The 15,284-nt window shown below is 41.1% G+C and overlaps 1 protein-coding gene across 2 annotated transcripts in view; it reads right to left on the bottom strand.

The window, feature by feature from the left end:
• Window positions 1–15,284, bottom strand: part of CACNA2D1 (calcium voltage-gated channel auxiliary subunit alpha2delta 1) — a 960,240-nt gene that overhangs the window by 304,782 nt on the left and 640,174 nt on the right. For both annotated transcript variants that reach the window (XM_082257081.1, XM_082257082.1), the window contains exon 7: window positions 9,792–9,923. In XM_082257081.1, the coding sequence (XP_082113207.1) occupies window positions 9,792–9,923 (132 nt within the window). The remainder of the gene's footprint in view (window positions 1–9,791; window positions 9,924–15,284) is intronic.

The raw sequence follows: 15,284 nt of genomic DNA, 5'->3' as shown, positions 1-15,284 counted from the left end.
CAACTTTTTAAGCACAATTAATTTTGCTGTTCATAGCGCTGCACTACTTGACACACAATATGAATGGGATTACTATGAATCCAGTGTTCTAGCTGCTACCTTGTTTTATGTTAATTTATCATATACTTTTTTATTCATCATTAAGCGCAGGATATCCCCCTTGATTTTAGTAGAAAGCATAAACATGGTGGATAAACAATGCAGATGGCAGGAAGAAGCATAGTCAATAAACAGGCCAGAGTCAATTCAGGTGGAAGGCAGAAACATAGTGAATAAACAATGCAGACAGCAGGCAGAGGCATAGTCTATAAACAGGCCAAGGTCAGTTCAGGTGAAAGACAGAAACATGGTGAATAAACAATGCAGATGGCAGTCAGAGGCATAGTTGATGAACAGGCCAGGGTTAGTTAAGGTCGGATACTGAAAATGGGGTACTGGCAGGAGGTTAGAAATATGGACTAACATTTTAGTGACATGTAAAAACATCAGAAGCAGTCTCTGATGCATAGGCCCAGTTGGGAGGGATGCAGGGAACAATGATAACTCATGTCTCTTCTAATTCCCCCTCTGCTGCATATGCAACATCTTTTTTGCCGTCTTTAGCCTGCTTCTGTTGGTGAAATGCTCTCAGGGAAATGGTGCTCATGAAGTCTGCTAACATCATCAGAGCAAAGGTTTTCTGGAGGGTATTTTGCTGGTAGATGAGGGATGTTATGATTTATTCTATGAATAAGATACATTTTTGTATACTAGAAATGGGACCTCCTTATTGCTAAATGGGGCTGTAGCATTGTGGACAGCTCTCAGAAGAGTTGAACCTGTTATAGCTGGAAAGGGTGGGCTAACTCAATATTTAACCCTACAGACTAAGACTGGGAATCCATTTAGGATCATGGGTGTGTAAAGGCAGGCATCCCAATACTTTTGGTATTATAGTGTATGTTTTGGTCAGGGACATAAAGTTCAGCAAATCTTTATGAAAAAAGTGGGCAAATGTTGTATAATTTGTCATAGTTTGGATGATCCCGAGGGGGGCACTGGGTATTGTTACTGAAATGAAGGAAGCAACCTTTGGGTGTGTGTACTCTATTGTCTACCCGGCTTTAATGTAACCAAGGGAATGCTTTGAAGCGGATATCTGCAAAACAAAGAGATTTGGATCCCATTGTCTAGGTAACTACTCAGGCAGCAAATACCCTGTGATAAGCACCTCAGTATATTGTAATGCCCATAGAGCATCACCTGTATTAAAAGAATATCCCTCCTTAAAACTTATATTCAAATCAAACCATCCTCAACTATCTTCATAACATAGCCATACTGTCTATGCACAAGTAAAATATATTGCTAATTACAAGCTAATTTACATCTTTGAATGGGGATTTTACATAAACTCATATAGCAACAATCCCTAACCCAAAAATCAAGAACCTATTGTCTCTTCAAAGAAAGGTACCATATTATAAACTTTATTACCTTTCTGTGGCAGCGAGCGGTACAGACATTTCTTTTAAAAGATCAAAATTGCAACAGCATATGCTGTGAATGATATGAGTTTCCTTCAAAACACATGGTGGCTACCATTTGTGTAAAGGGTTAACTGCTGAGTTATCCTGACCCAGAGATGGTCACTTTTAGTCTGCTAGTATTTACATTATTGTCCTGGAATATCTTTGGGGCTGAGATTGTACATTTATCACAATTCAGCTTTAAGTTTCCAACAGAAAGAACCATATGGACATGATAATTTATGTCTGTCTTCTGCTGCTCTGTGCAGTTATAATTTGAACTATTACATTTCACAATATGAGTTCTAGTAACTGGAACAAGTGCACACAGTGTTGAAACCTACTATTTAGCTGTAAACTGACACTGATAGCAGTTTGTCAAAGCTGTAACACTTTACTGAATAGCATGGCTCCTGTTTATTAAAACACAACATCACCAACAGTCCCTTTATTAAACTGATCTGTAGATCATTCTACTGTAGATCATTCTTCTAGTATTCTTATGCCTAATAAAACGAACGTATTTATGAATTAATACAATAAATTAACCATACCAGGACTAGAAGTTATGTACCTATAATGGATATTACCAATATATAAATTTACACTACGTGCCTACTGATTAAACAATGTTAATTATTAACATGGTGATTTGTAGATTGCGGTTTTAGAACATGCAAGATATTCTTTTGGTAGTATTTTCATTCAATAATAATTTTCCATGCAATTAAAATATAGTTTTTTCAGTTCTGATATGATAGTATGATTTTATGCATTTTAAAAATAACTACTGTTGGATATAAAGTACATATTTTTTTTCATTCAGTAAACCTGGCACTGGCTACAGCCCTCTGTGCATTATATTCATCTAAATCTTGAACCCATTGCATTACACACCCTGGACCACTGCAGCCTGCGCTATGTATCCTAAACCCATCAGTGGCTGCAGCACTCCCCAACCCCTGTGCTCTGCTTTACACACTCTTGCACTATATACACAATACTGTACATTACATACTTCTCACCATAGTCTTCATTGTCTCAACAGTTGCTGGTTGCTATGCAGTCGCTGACTATTTTATTGAATTTATTCTTTAAGGTAAGCTCAGACAAAGCAATCAAAGCATATTTTATAGGTACAAGGAAGCCTGGTTTTTTTTTAAACATATCCCTTAAGCCCCTCCCACAATTTACTGCAACCTAGCATGCCGCAGGTCTTTTCACTCCTCCAGTGTCCCTCATTCTGAAGTTCAAAAGTTGGGAGGTATGATTAAGCGGTGACAGCAGGCTCTTTTCCTCGCTCAGTTCACCAGAGAATGGGTAGCGAGCTGTGGGCTGTCAGTTTATCTCCCCCCCCCCTCTTTTCTCCTGTCAGCAGTACAAGACAAGAGAGAGCGGCTCTCATCTGATTACCGCCCAGCTTACTGCCTGGTCTGTTTCCCTTGCCATTGGCCACCGCGGAGGGCCAACCGGAAGATTGGCTGCCCCATTTGTTGTCCACAGGGAGCAGACCACAGCACCCAGCATGCACTCTGCTGGGGGGAGAGATTGAGGACTGGGAACCTGGGAAAAAGCTGAGGGAGTGAGTGCTACACCATAAAGGGAGGACTGTGCTGGGGGAAGTCAGAGAGAGGGCCACACTGCCCAGCACCACCAGAGAGAGGACCACACTGCCCAGCACCACCAGAGATAAGGCCATGCTGCTGCCCAGCACCACCAGAGAGAGGGCCACACTGCCCAGCACCACCAGAGAGAGGGCCACACTGCCCAGCACCACCAGAGAGAGGACCACACTGCCCAGCACCACCAGAGAGAGGGCCACACTGCCCAGCACCACCAGAGAGAGGGCCACACTGCCCAACACCACCAGAGAGAGGGCCATGCTGCTGCCCAGCACCACCAGAGAGAGAAAGACTGTGTCACTCCCAGGGTACAGACGGGCTACATTACTGACCAAAGTCAGCCTGGTTAACCCAGAGGGAGCGAACGTCTAACTGGAGGGATCACTGCTGCATTTTTTCTGGGTCTGGCAGGATGGCCTGTCAGCCATTATTCGTTACTGCTCCTAAGGACTGAGCCATTAGGAAGTGCCTAACCTGCTATCCTGTAGGCCTTATTGACCGTCGCAACCTGCTACAAAAAACTCAAACGCTGAGCTGCTGCCCGGCCCTAACATGGGGGGGTGACACCATGTTTTACCGCACCAGGTGACACCAACCCTGTAAACGTATAATGGAATCAGTTATTTATTGAAATCTATTGATGGATAGTAACATTGAATGTCATATTTAGAACATTCAAAAAATATCTTAGGTACATACTGTATGCATCAAAAAAAGCAAGTAAGTCTAACATCAAAAAATATTGTTTTAAATAAAAAAAATTTCTTTAATATTACTTTAAACACATGTCTATTGGGTGCGCAGTGTATGTACATTGTCAGGCCAAGTAAAATTAATGGCACCATAGAGCAATACACATAGGCCTATGCATTTCCCCAGTTCCGGACCGCCTGCCGCAGTTAGCTACTTTGACATTAAGTACCGGGGTTATGGCAGCAGATAGCTGTCATAACCACAGTATTTGTTTTACTGCAGGGGCAGTCCTCTTTCTCATAAAAGTGGTCCCAGCAGCGGATTCACAACAGGATAACTTTTATGGGCGGCGGGAGGGGTGCCCCCCGCCGCTTCTTTTTCCCCACTTTCCTGAGCCGTCGGTAGTGAGGAAGATGACCTGGTCCTTTCGACTCCTAGGCAGGAAGTCGAGTGAGGGCAAGATGGCCCCCACTCGACTCTATGGCCTTGGATGACCGGAGCAACGTTACACATCGCTTCCTCTCAATGACTTTAAAGGGCCCATTTTTTTTCCATGATGAAAAAATGTTTTTTTTTTGCTTTTTAGTGTAGATGTGAGATCTGAGGTCTACGCTAATGCAAGTCGCGCCCACATATGTAAACGGTGTTCAAACCACACATGTGAGGTATCGCCGGGATCATTAGAGCGAGGGCAATAATTCTAGCCCCAGACCTCTGTAACTCTAAACTAGTAACCTGTAGAGATTTTTAAATCGTCGCCTATGGAGATTTTTAAGTACCAATGTTTGTCCCCATTCCACAAGCGTGCGCAATTTTAAAGCATGGTATGTTGGGTATCTATTTACTCAGCTTAGCATAATATTTTATTTCACATTATAGAAATAAAATTGGGCTAACTTTACTGTTTAGTTTTTTTAAATGCAGTGAAATGTATTTGCTTCAAAAAAATTGTGTTTGAAAGACCGCTGCGCAAATACCGCGTGACAAAAAATATTGCAACAACCACCATTTGCTAAAAAAATATATAATGTTTTAGGGCTCTAAGTACTTTTCTAGCAAAAAATACTGATTTAACTTGTAAACAACAAGCATCAGAAATAAGCCTGGTCCTGAAGTGGTTAATGTGCATTACAGTAACATAGGGTAAAATGCCTATTTAGCCACACATTAGCACAATAAATACATTGGCCCGTTAAAGTAGTATAAACCCCCTACATATGCCCACTAAAGGGACTAGCCTCAAGTTATACACTTGAAGCAAATCCTCCCAAATAAGCTGTAACTGCATATTTACAGCTTTTTCTCCTCCAGAGCCCTCCAAAGTACACAGATCAGATGGTATTTCCCAGCTTTCAAGGGAAGGGAGCGGAGGGATCTGAGGTCACACACTGCACAGCACAGAATACAGAGCTGAAGGTAATCTGACCCCTGAATGAAGAGAATAAACACTCCTCCACACTGTATCACTGGGAAACATGCACATCCGAGGCTGTCAATCACCCACTGTGTGCTTGGGTCAGAAGTGATAGATGCAGAAGAAGAGAGCAGCCAGGATCCACACTAGCTGTTATGGACTGAGGCAAGTACACACTATATGAAAATATGCTTTGTTCATTTTTCTAATCAAAGGTTTACATCCATGTAATTTTTAATATAATACTACTTAAAAATGTAAGTAAACAAAATGCTTACCTGCTAAAGAAAACAAAAAAGGAAAACTAAAACTAGGTGAGTTAAGTAGGGGGAGCAAATGGATACTACGTGACTATTTAGGGTTATTATAAGGTTGGCTGCAGTTTAAAATCACTTTTTTCACTTGGGCCCGTGGTGCATCTGCAGTTAGGATCAGATCACAGGACAGGCTTGTGATCTAAAGTATCAGCCTAATTTTGTAACACCTAGACTAAATCACCAATGTATATGGCTGTTATAAGGCTAGGAAGCTAAGCATAATATTAAACCCTTAGCATTTTGTAGCTTATAATATTGAGCACAGTAAAATATACATTCCCCAGTAAACTATTTATTAGACTTTTTACCCAGCGCTCGCAGTTTACAACTTTTCAGTTCTGCTGGCTCCTGATCTCTCGCTCTCTGCTTGCTTCTCTGAACCTCCATTGTTCACAGAAAGGAGTTAACCCCTTTACAACCGCCCACCGCAGATATACTGCGGCAGGCAGCCGCTCCTGGGCAAAACGACATAGGTATACATCGCTCGCTCTCAGGAGGCTAGGGAGCGAGCGCTGCCGGCGGCACGCTCCCACTCGTCAGCGGGGAAGCTGATGTGTGTGTCAGGCGGTTCCGATTGTTGTAAACACAGCTGACCGTTCTTCTCCCTGCAATGATCATAGAGCCCATGGGATCCTTCTATATAGGATCACTTGTCTCTATGGTCATTTCAGAAGCCCTGCCCCCCCCGCAGTTAGAATCACTCCCCTAGGCTCACATTTAACCCCTTGATCACCCATAATGTTAACCCCTTCACTGTCAGTGTCATTATTACAGTAACATATTTTTAGCACTGATTACTGTAGTAATGTCACTGGTCCCCCCAAAAGTGTCATAAATATCAGTCAGGGGTCCGATCTGTCTGCCACAATGTCGCAGTCCCCGCAAAAAATTGCAGATTGCCGACATTACTAGTAAAAAAAAAAAAAAAAAAACAATAAAAATGACATAAATAACTTTTGCGCAAACCAATTAAAATACGCTTATTGCAATTTTTTTTACCAAAAATATGTAGCAGAAAACAAATTGGCCTAAAATGTTAAAAAATTTAGATTTTTAAAAAATTTTTTTCGAGAATGTCATAAAGCAGAATGTAAAAAATATTGTTTTTTTTTTATAATTGTCGCTAGTTTTTGTTTATAGGGAAAAAAAAAATCGCACAGGTGATGAAATACCACCAAAAGAAAGCTCTATTTGTGGGGAAAAAAAAGCACATCAATTTTATTTGGGTACAGCGTTGCACGACCGCGCAATTGTCCGTTAAAATAACACAGTGCCGAATCGCAAAATAGTGTTATAAAAGAAGTTATAAGAGAAATGAGTTGGGAATCGCAAAATAGGGCCTGGTCATTAAGGGGGCAAATCCTTCCGGTCTTAAAGTGGTTAACAGTGGACAGTGCAGTCTGGGGTCCAGTCTGATTGCTTAGAGTAGAGAGAAGGGAAGAGCAGGGGATTGCCTTGTCATCCTAGGCTAGGGAAATCTATAGGTCTATGGATGCACACAATTTGGGGAGACACAACTCTAGTGCCTGCTTGCAAATGTGACTACATGGGATGCTGCAAGTGAAAGAAACCACCCTGAAACAGGAAACCTGAGGCAGCAGTCATGACAGAACCTTAAACTAGAACATAGCAAGGATTAAAGATAAAGAGTCTGCATACTCAGTAGGTTATTAAATCAGCTGCTGAAAGCTGTTAAAAACTGAGGGTTTAATCTAACTTTACGTGAATTGCGGCAATATGTTTACATACTATAGCAGATGCTGAAGTGGTTAACTACCATGTTTTTTATATCTCAAGCAGATGCATTTTGTTTAACAGGTATGCAGCTACAATTTTACAAAACCAAGATTTCCTTGTTCTCTGCTGTGTTTCACTGAGCTGCTATCAAGTCTTTCTAAAAAATCGACCGGGTAGTGCATGCACTAGGGGTGCTATCAAATGAAAGTTTTCCATGGTACTGATTTCATGCCAAAGGATCAAAAAGATCTTCCATTAAATAATGTTGAATGTGAAATAGGGCTAGAGAGTTTCATGGTGACTTCAGCAATGTGATGATAAACAGATTATTACTATTATTATTATTGTTAATATACTTTATTTCTTATAGACTATATTGAAATCTGAGCATTTCACAAGCATTTGTTGTAAATGTTTAAAATATACAGCATTTAGGCTACTTTCCCAAAGGCAATAAGACCTACAGCAGATTCCCACAGCAAGAATCAGCAGATTGGCAGAGTACATCCAGGGTAACACATCTGTGCCTAATAGCAGCCATGGAATGCCAACAGCCATAGCTCCTTTCAGCCAGTCATTGCTTTGCAAATGCTTCCCAGCCACATCTGTTTGCATACACCTGTAATCTCAGCTGCAAGAATCCACTGATTCTTGCCACAGGAATCCACTGTATGCCAGCAATCTCCCATGTGAATGTAGCCTTATTAAGTATTGAGACGGATTAAAGCTGGGCATACATTGGGCGTATTCACAGATTCCTGCATCCACACAATGCAATGTGAATACAGGGTTCCCTCCCACTGCACTACTGTATTCTGACAGCGGGGACTCCACCCCATCAGAATACACTGATCAGTGCTGCAGCAGCTGATTGAATGCTGGTTTTCCAGCAGAACCATTTGACAGAAGCCAGTCAAATGTCCAGCTTCTGTTGAATAGAGAGGATACAAACAGATTCAAATCCAAATTGTTTCTCCTGAACGTATCTCAATGAATGTATACTCTAATTAAGGTAGGTAGTTTACTGGCTCCCAGCTCTGTGCATGCTAACATATTTGTTTCAAATTAATAACTGAAACAGAACTTGCCACGGCCTGTTTGTATAATTTTCACTACACTTCTCCTAACTCCTATATTCTCTAAATTTTAGAAAATAAATGCCCCAGAGATGCATAGTCAGGAGCACAAATGAACTCTCTTACGTTATTATGTTTCTTTTAAACTTCAGACAGGGGTTTAGAATTGTGAGTGCTGTTTAACATGACAAAAAAGCCATAACCTGCTGCAAAAAAAAAAAAATAATAGTAGTTCTTAGAATAGCAAAGCTTTTAATATTGATTTTTTCCCCCTTCTAAAATGTTGGTGTGTTTGTTCACCATCCCTTGAGTACCAAGCAAAGCAAGAACATACAAAAAAATCTAATTAGAAATAAACCTCTGTATAGAACAGTTGTACTGTGTGAACAACCTACTTTTGAGTTTTGGGTCATATACATTATGCTAACATGTTTTCTTTAATCTCTTATTCCATGAATGTTCTTTAAAAGAGCTTTCTGTCTAGTGTATTTTTTTGTCTAAATTTAAGGAAATGTATCAAAGACCATAACAATTGGTAATTTTCTTATTATTTTTTTTCAAGTTTTTTATAAGCTGTGAGATACATTTAAAAAAAAGATGTTAATTTATTTATCAAGCATTTTAATTATGTGTATTATCTCAATTATATAATCCAGAGAGCTGACTGCCTACTATGTATTGTATGAATTAGAATGAGGTAGAAAATCTTATATAATTGCTAGAGCCGAGGCAACTTGGGTATATAGTTAATTTTAGGAGACAAAAATGTAACCCCTAAGCCATGAGTGCAAAGGTTGTGGGCAGTTCCATCCAATCCTAACCCCAATATTTAATACACTATAAATATTCAAATCACACTGTTCCTTGCAAAGAAGAAATTAATAAACTCAACTCTCCTGCTGCCCACATAGCAAATCTCTCCAATACTGAGAGTAAAATGATGCATTACGATTCTGTAGAACCCAAAACCTCCAGTAGTGTTGGATTCCTGGTTTGCTGCTGCATTTAGTGGTTTCATCCATTGGCCCCTACAGAACTACCATGTCAAAAGTGGATCAGAGCTGCTGATAAAGACTGCAGATGCTTTGACAAAACCACTTACAAGAAACAGATTTATAAAACTGAAATCTGAAATGAGACTTATATAAGGAGTACTTTTTGAGTGAGGGTGTTGGAATACAGAACTATAATTTGTGTAATAACTACTGTATATTAGTATTTAGTAGAGATATATTCTTCAACCAAGTATTGGAAATGTTTATATATTAGCAGCTGCATCTATGGTGTGCTCTATGCCTTTTTCCTAAATAAAAGTTCCTGTTTCCTGTCTTCAGTTAAGCAGCAGATAAATACACGTGGACTGTGCACTGTCTATTCTGTAGAGTTAAATACAGCATTTCTAACAACAACAATCATTAATTTACCTGGGTAGTACCTGGCCAGTCCAGTTGCACTTCCAAACACTTGCCATAAGAGGGTTTTGTCTTCAGCCGAATTCTTCTTAAACACTTCATCCAATGCAGCAGTCCAGTTGAGCTCATTTAACACTATCGTAGCTGAAAAAAGAATCACAAATCTGTTAGATATATCAAAAAGGGGAACATTTTCCTGCTGTGTGCAGTCACTTCTCAAGCATGTGATAGCTGGGCATGCTGAAACTAGAAAACATTTTGAGACTTCTTTATGCTATTGGAACTTTCACTGTTCTGCTTGTGTATGAGGAATGCTGTTTGTCACCATGATGTAACAAAGGAGTGGACAAAGACACAGAGTTTGTGTAAAGGTTAGTATTGTAGAAAGCTTCATAACAGCTGTTATCCAATTATAAAGAAACTAGACAATGAATTGGTTATATTAACTGATTAGCTCATAATCTTTAATTGTGTTTTGATTTTTAATTACAGGCATATGCAAAACAAAAGACCGCACTTGGTGCCCACAATAGGCCCTGTATGGAGAAATTGCTGAAAAGCTGTGAAAAGACATCAGCTATGTCTATTCAGGATGAAAGTCTCAGAACAGTTTATTAATTTCCTGAAACAAGATGAACATGATAAAAAAGTAAAAGTTGTGTTTAAAATCCAAGGATACCACTGCAAGGTTACTGGGTATTGATGGAAGGGTCATCCAGCACCGCCACACATGCCAGTTCATTACACATGGATGCTCAAAAATTAAAGATATAGGGAACATTTTCCATATTAAACAGTTTATTACCTGTTCCACAGAGTTTGTTATCTTAGATCTATGTCTGAGGTTCCCCTGTAACTTACCATATGTAGGACGGACTACACACATCCTGCGCAGGTAGGAGAGCACCACGAGTTCATTCAAAAAGGATGTGATGAACATAGCATTCCCTGCCATTTCCTTCAGACACATAACAAGCATATTGTTTAAAGGTCATGGCAATTGAGACCATTCATAAAGGTTCACTTACTGACAATTAAAGGTTCTCCCTCTTATGTAAGAGGGAGACCTTTTGGATTTATACACTTGGTTCTTTATTACTATATGGCATAAACGAGGATCTGGAGATCAAGAATATTGACTAAGATGAATCCATATATCCCATTAACTCTTGTATTGTTTTGACCTTTTATCTCTTTGTACTGTTGAAATTGTTGTCACCGGTAGACATATTAATATTATTAGTTTTTATTATCATGATATTAGTTCTTTCGGGGAAAATGTATGATCTTGTACAAATAGATATGATTTTTTATCCATTTTAGTTTATTTAAATTTTATTTGGATGATCTATGTACATTAGAAGGATTTTAGCAAACTTTGTTGCAGATTCCTACCTTTTTTTATTCTGAAGAAATTATTGTTTGTTCCTCTGTGCCTCTGTGCTGAGTGGGTCTAATGAAAGTGATTTCATAATTATCTATCAGCTGTAGCAGCTGCAGAGTTCTAATGAGAAAAGCTGCTGAGCCTGCATCCCTTTAGACGTGTTCATGCAGGGGATGCCAGAAATCTGACATGTATCTTAGGCAGACTTCTGGGAAAATTGGTGAGCCAATCACACAAGCAGGTAATGATGTTTCTGGGGTGTGGTCAGTACAAATTCTGTGTAGAGAACAACTCCAGGTAGCCATTTTGCATTGCGTTTCCAGAAAATTACAACAGCTGCAGATTGAAAAGGAAAGGTAATTTTTAATAATATTCAATTACAATATGATTTGTGTCACAATTGTATACGCTATATTGTTTTTTCTTTATTTGCTATTTTTTTCCCACGAAAGTGGTGTTACCCTTTAATTAATTTGTTTATTTATTTTGAATTGTACCTAATTGATATTAATTTACTTAATGGCAGCTATGAGTATTGATGGGTGAAGTGGCATCCAGATCTGCATAGCTCTGCCCAATCCCTACCCCTTCATTGGGTTATAAACAGCTTAAAGTTTCCAGTTGCCTTTATTTCCATGACTTGATAAAGCACATGTGCGCGAAACACGTTGTCGCGGCAACTATCCAAGCATGCACTCCACGCTGGTACTCTGAGGCTTCCGCTGGTTTCCTGCTTCCACCTGCTGGCCAACTGTGACGTCTCCCGAGCACGCCACTACACCGTGTCTAACTTCTCGAGTGGGGCATTGCTTCCCTTAGGGCATTTGGATTGGCACCTCCCTACCAGTCTTTATCGGGGGGCTGAATGACCCTTCCATCAATACCCAGGGACCTTGCAGTGGTATCATTGGCTTTTATAAATACAACTTTTAAACTGTTTACCATATTCATCCTATTGCGGGCATTCAATAAACTGTTGTGAGACTTTCATCCTGAATAGACATAGCTGATGCCTTTTCACAGCTTTGCAGCAATTTCTCCATACATGGCCCATTGTTTGCACTAAGCGTGGTCTTCTGTTTTGTGTACGTCTGTAACCTGCACAATTCAAAGTGTAATCTGACAGCTGCACAGGTCAGCTCTGGTCCTTCCATCCAGTTTATATATGAACTGTAGTCTTCAGCGTTCGTTACACATGGATATTTTTTGATTTTTAATTACGTCACTGTTATGACACTGTTTCTTTTTACAGTTCGATAGGGCAATAACTTAACAATCGACCAGTCATCTGTGTTTCAGCTGCAGCACTGAGAATATTCAAGATGGTCATTAGATTAGCAAAAGATCATGTGAAAAACAAATAAGAGGAAGAAACAAAACTAAGGACATTACACATGGTGGTATTATTAGCCCTTTAAAGCTGATAAGGGAATAGCTTCCCAAAACAGTGCTCATTAGTGTAACTTAACAAGATTTTCATGTTTATGGATATGATCACTCTGAGAAAGATCAGTTATGTGAGCATGAATATTCATGCACTGGGTCGGTTATACAGTGAACTTAAGGTATGATGAGATTTGTATTCTGCAGCATGAACAGATTAATGTTTTTTGGTCAGTTACATGCAAATTAATAGTAACTCAAACGTTTAGGTTACAGGCCATCATGATTTTTTTTTTACATCTTCCTCCAGAATAAAAAATATATGTTAGCTAATTTGGCAAGTAGCACATTAAATGCACTCAAATCACAATGTTAATTATAAATTAATGTACGCTTTGTTACAAACCTTCACATAGGGAGAATCCAAAGATTGACAGTAGTTCCCTGACAATAATACCTGTGGAATTTAACTAGCTTATATTATATGACCACATCTGTGATTTTTATGTGAGATATACTATATATATATATATATATATATATACACATATACACATACATACATACACACGGTATATACACACATATACAGTATCTCAAAACTGAGTACACCCCGGGGCGTGGTCGCCGCGTAGCCGCATGGACGCTTGAGCCCGCAGCTCCGACAGCCCGGAGAGAACATCCATCATCATCGGCACCCTGACTCAGTATTCCAAGCCGCCACTTACCTCCGGTGAACCCGCATTACCTCCTGCCTTTGCTGCCATGGCGAGGAAAAAGAAAGACGGAGGCCAACCGAGGCAATTGCAGCATTTCTTCATGGTCCAGGACAAGCATAGGGGACAAGATGGCGCCGGCAGTAACTCCCCGGCCTCTTCCAACGGGACGCCCGGCTCGCAGCACGACTCTTCACCTCCAGCTCTCCAAAAGGCTGGACATCCCCGCTCTCCTTCCGCATCGACCCCGCTGTCCAGGAGCCCCGCGAAGAGCAGGCCCAGGATCTCTGAAGGCACAGCATCTGCGGAGGTAAGCCCGGGAGAATCCTCGTCCCTGAACTCCACTAGGGAACTCATCACTAACTTTGACACATTCCCTGTCAGCGATCGCCCGGTCTCAGAGGCCAGACTGAAGGACATGATGATGTCCTTCCGTGCATCTATGCACGCGGACCTCATGGAATGTGTGGGATCCTTTAAGGGAGAAGTTAAGGCCCTGGGGGGACGGATGGACAAGGTGGAATCTAAGATGGGGGAGTTTGCGGCCTCCCATAATGAACTCATCGATGCCCATTACACCCATGAGGAGGAACTGGATAGACTTAAGAGCAAAATAGCAGACATGGAGGACCGCTCGCGACGTAACAACGTCAAAATTCGGGGGGTGCCTGAATCGGTCCAAATGGGTGATCTAGAGCAATACGCCCGTGACCTGATACATGCGGTCCTCCCATCTATCCCCTCCACGGAGCTGGTGATCGATCGAATCCATCGCCTCCCTAAGCCGTCTCACCTCTCGGCTGACATCCCAAGGGACGTAATCATGAGAGTGCATTTCTTTCATGTAAAGGACCGGTTAATGGCGGAGTTCAGGAAGATGTCTCCCATACCAGAGAAGTATGCCCGGATCCAGCTCTTCGCTGATCTGTCCCAGCACACTTTACAAAAGAGAAGAAATCTCCAACCTCTTACCAAAGCGCTTAGAAACCACGCCATCACATACAAATGGGGGTTCCCGGTCAAGCTTACTGTAACCTATAATAACAAGTCATTTGTTGTTACATCATTGCAGGAAGGCCTGGATCTTCTACGTACATGGGGCATCCTCCCAAATCAGGACTCAGCCCACTCTGCACCCTCTACCCAGGTTTCCCCTGTTCAAGCGGACTGGCAAAAAGTTTCCTACGGAAAAAAGGGTAAAAAAGCTCCCTCGAGCTCGCCACCCATTAGCAACCCGCACTAATTCTCTCCGAGCGTCTGGCTACTCAGACCACTGGTGCTTTCAACCCCTCCACCAAGATGTGCAGCACGACTGCTCTCGAGCTTATGCTCTCCTTTTTATTGACTGTGTTTTTGTTTCTTACCCGTGTTTTTGTTTCCTTAACCTTTCCTGATACCTTCCTTGGTCAGCTCACCCTCTGGATGCCCAGGACCTGGGTTCACCGCCTTGATCCTTCATGTGCCACTGGACACCTGCCTTCTACGCCCCATGGTTGCCTTCGGAAAAGCTCCCTGGAGGTGCATCGTGACACAGGTACCTTTATCAGTCCTTTAAACCATACACATGCCTGTTAAGTTTACCACTTTTAATGTTAGAGGGCTTAACCACCCGGCCAAACGGGCATCTATGTGGAAAGAGGCATTGAAGCTTCATAGTGATGTCTTATGCATCCAAGAGACACATCTACAGACTACGTCTGCACCGGCAATAGAGCACAGACAATTCCCGCATGTCTTTCAAGCCCCGGCCTCTCGGAAACGCAAGGGTGTCCTTATCGCCATCAGGGACTCGGTAGCTTTTTCCTTGGTGGACACTATCACTGATCCGAATGGTCGCTACTTGATAGTGATTTGTGAAATCAACAACACACCATTCACGGTGATAAATGCTTATTCCCCTAACAAACACCAGATTAAATTCTGGAGGAAAATATTCCACCTAATGACTAAGCATGGGAGGGGCTTCCCTGTGGTGTGTGGAGACTTTAATATCACCTCTGACCCTCAAATAGACACCACCTC

The sequence above is a fragment of the Pelophylax lessonae genome (genome assembly GCF_965119305.1).
Source record: "Pelophylax lessonae genome assembly, chromosome: 4".
NCBI classification, from domain to species: domain Eukaryota; kingdom Metazoa; phylum Chordata; class Amphibia; order Anura; family Ranidae; genus Pelophylax; species Pelophylax lessonae.
Note: the sequence above shows the minus strand (reverse complement) of the source record. Positions and strands in the feature narration are given on the sequence as shown.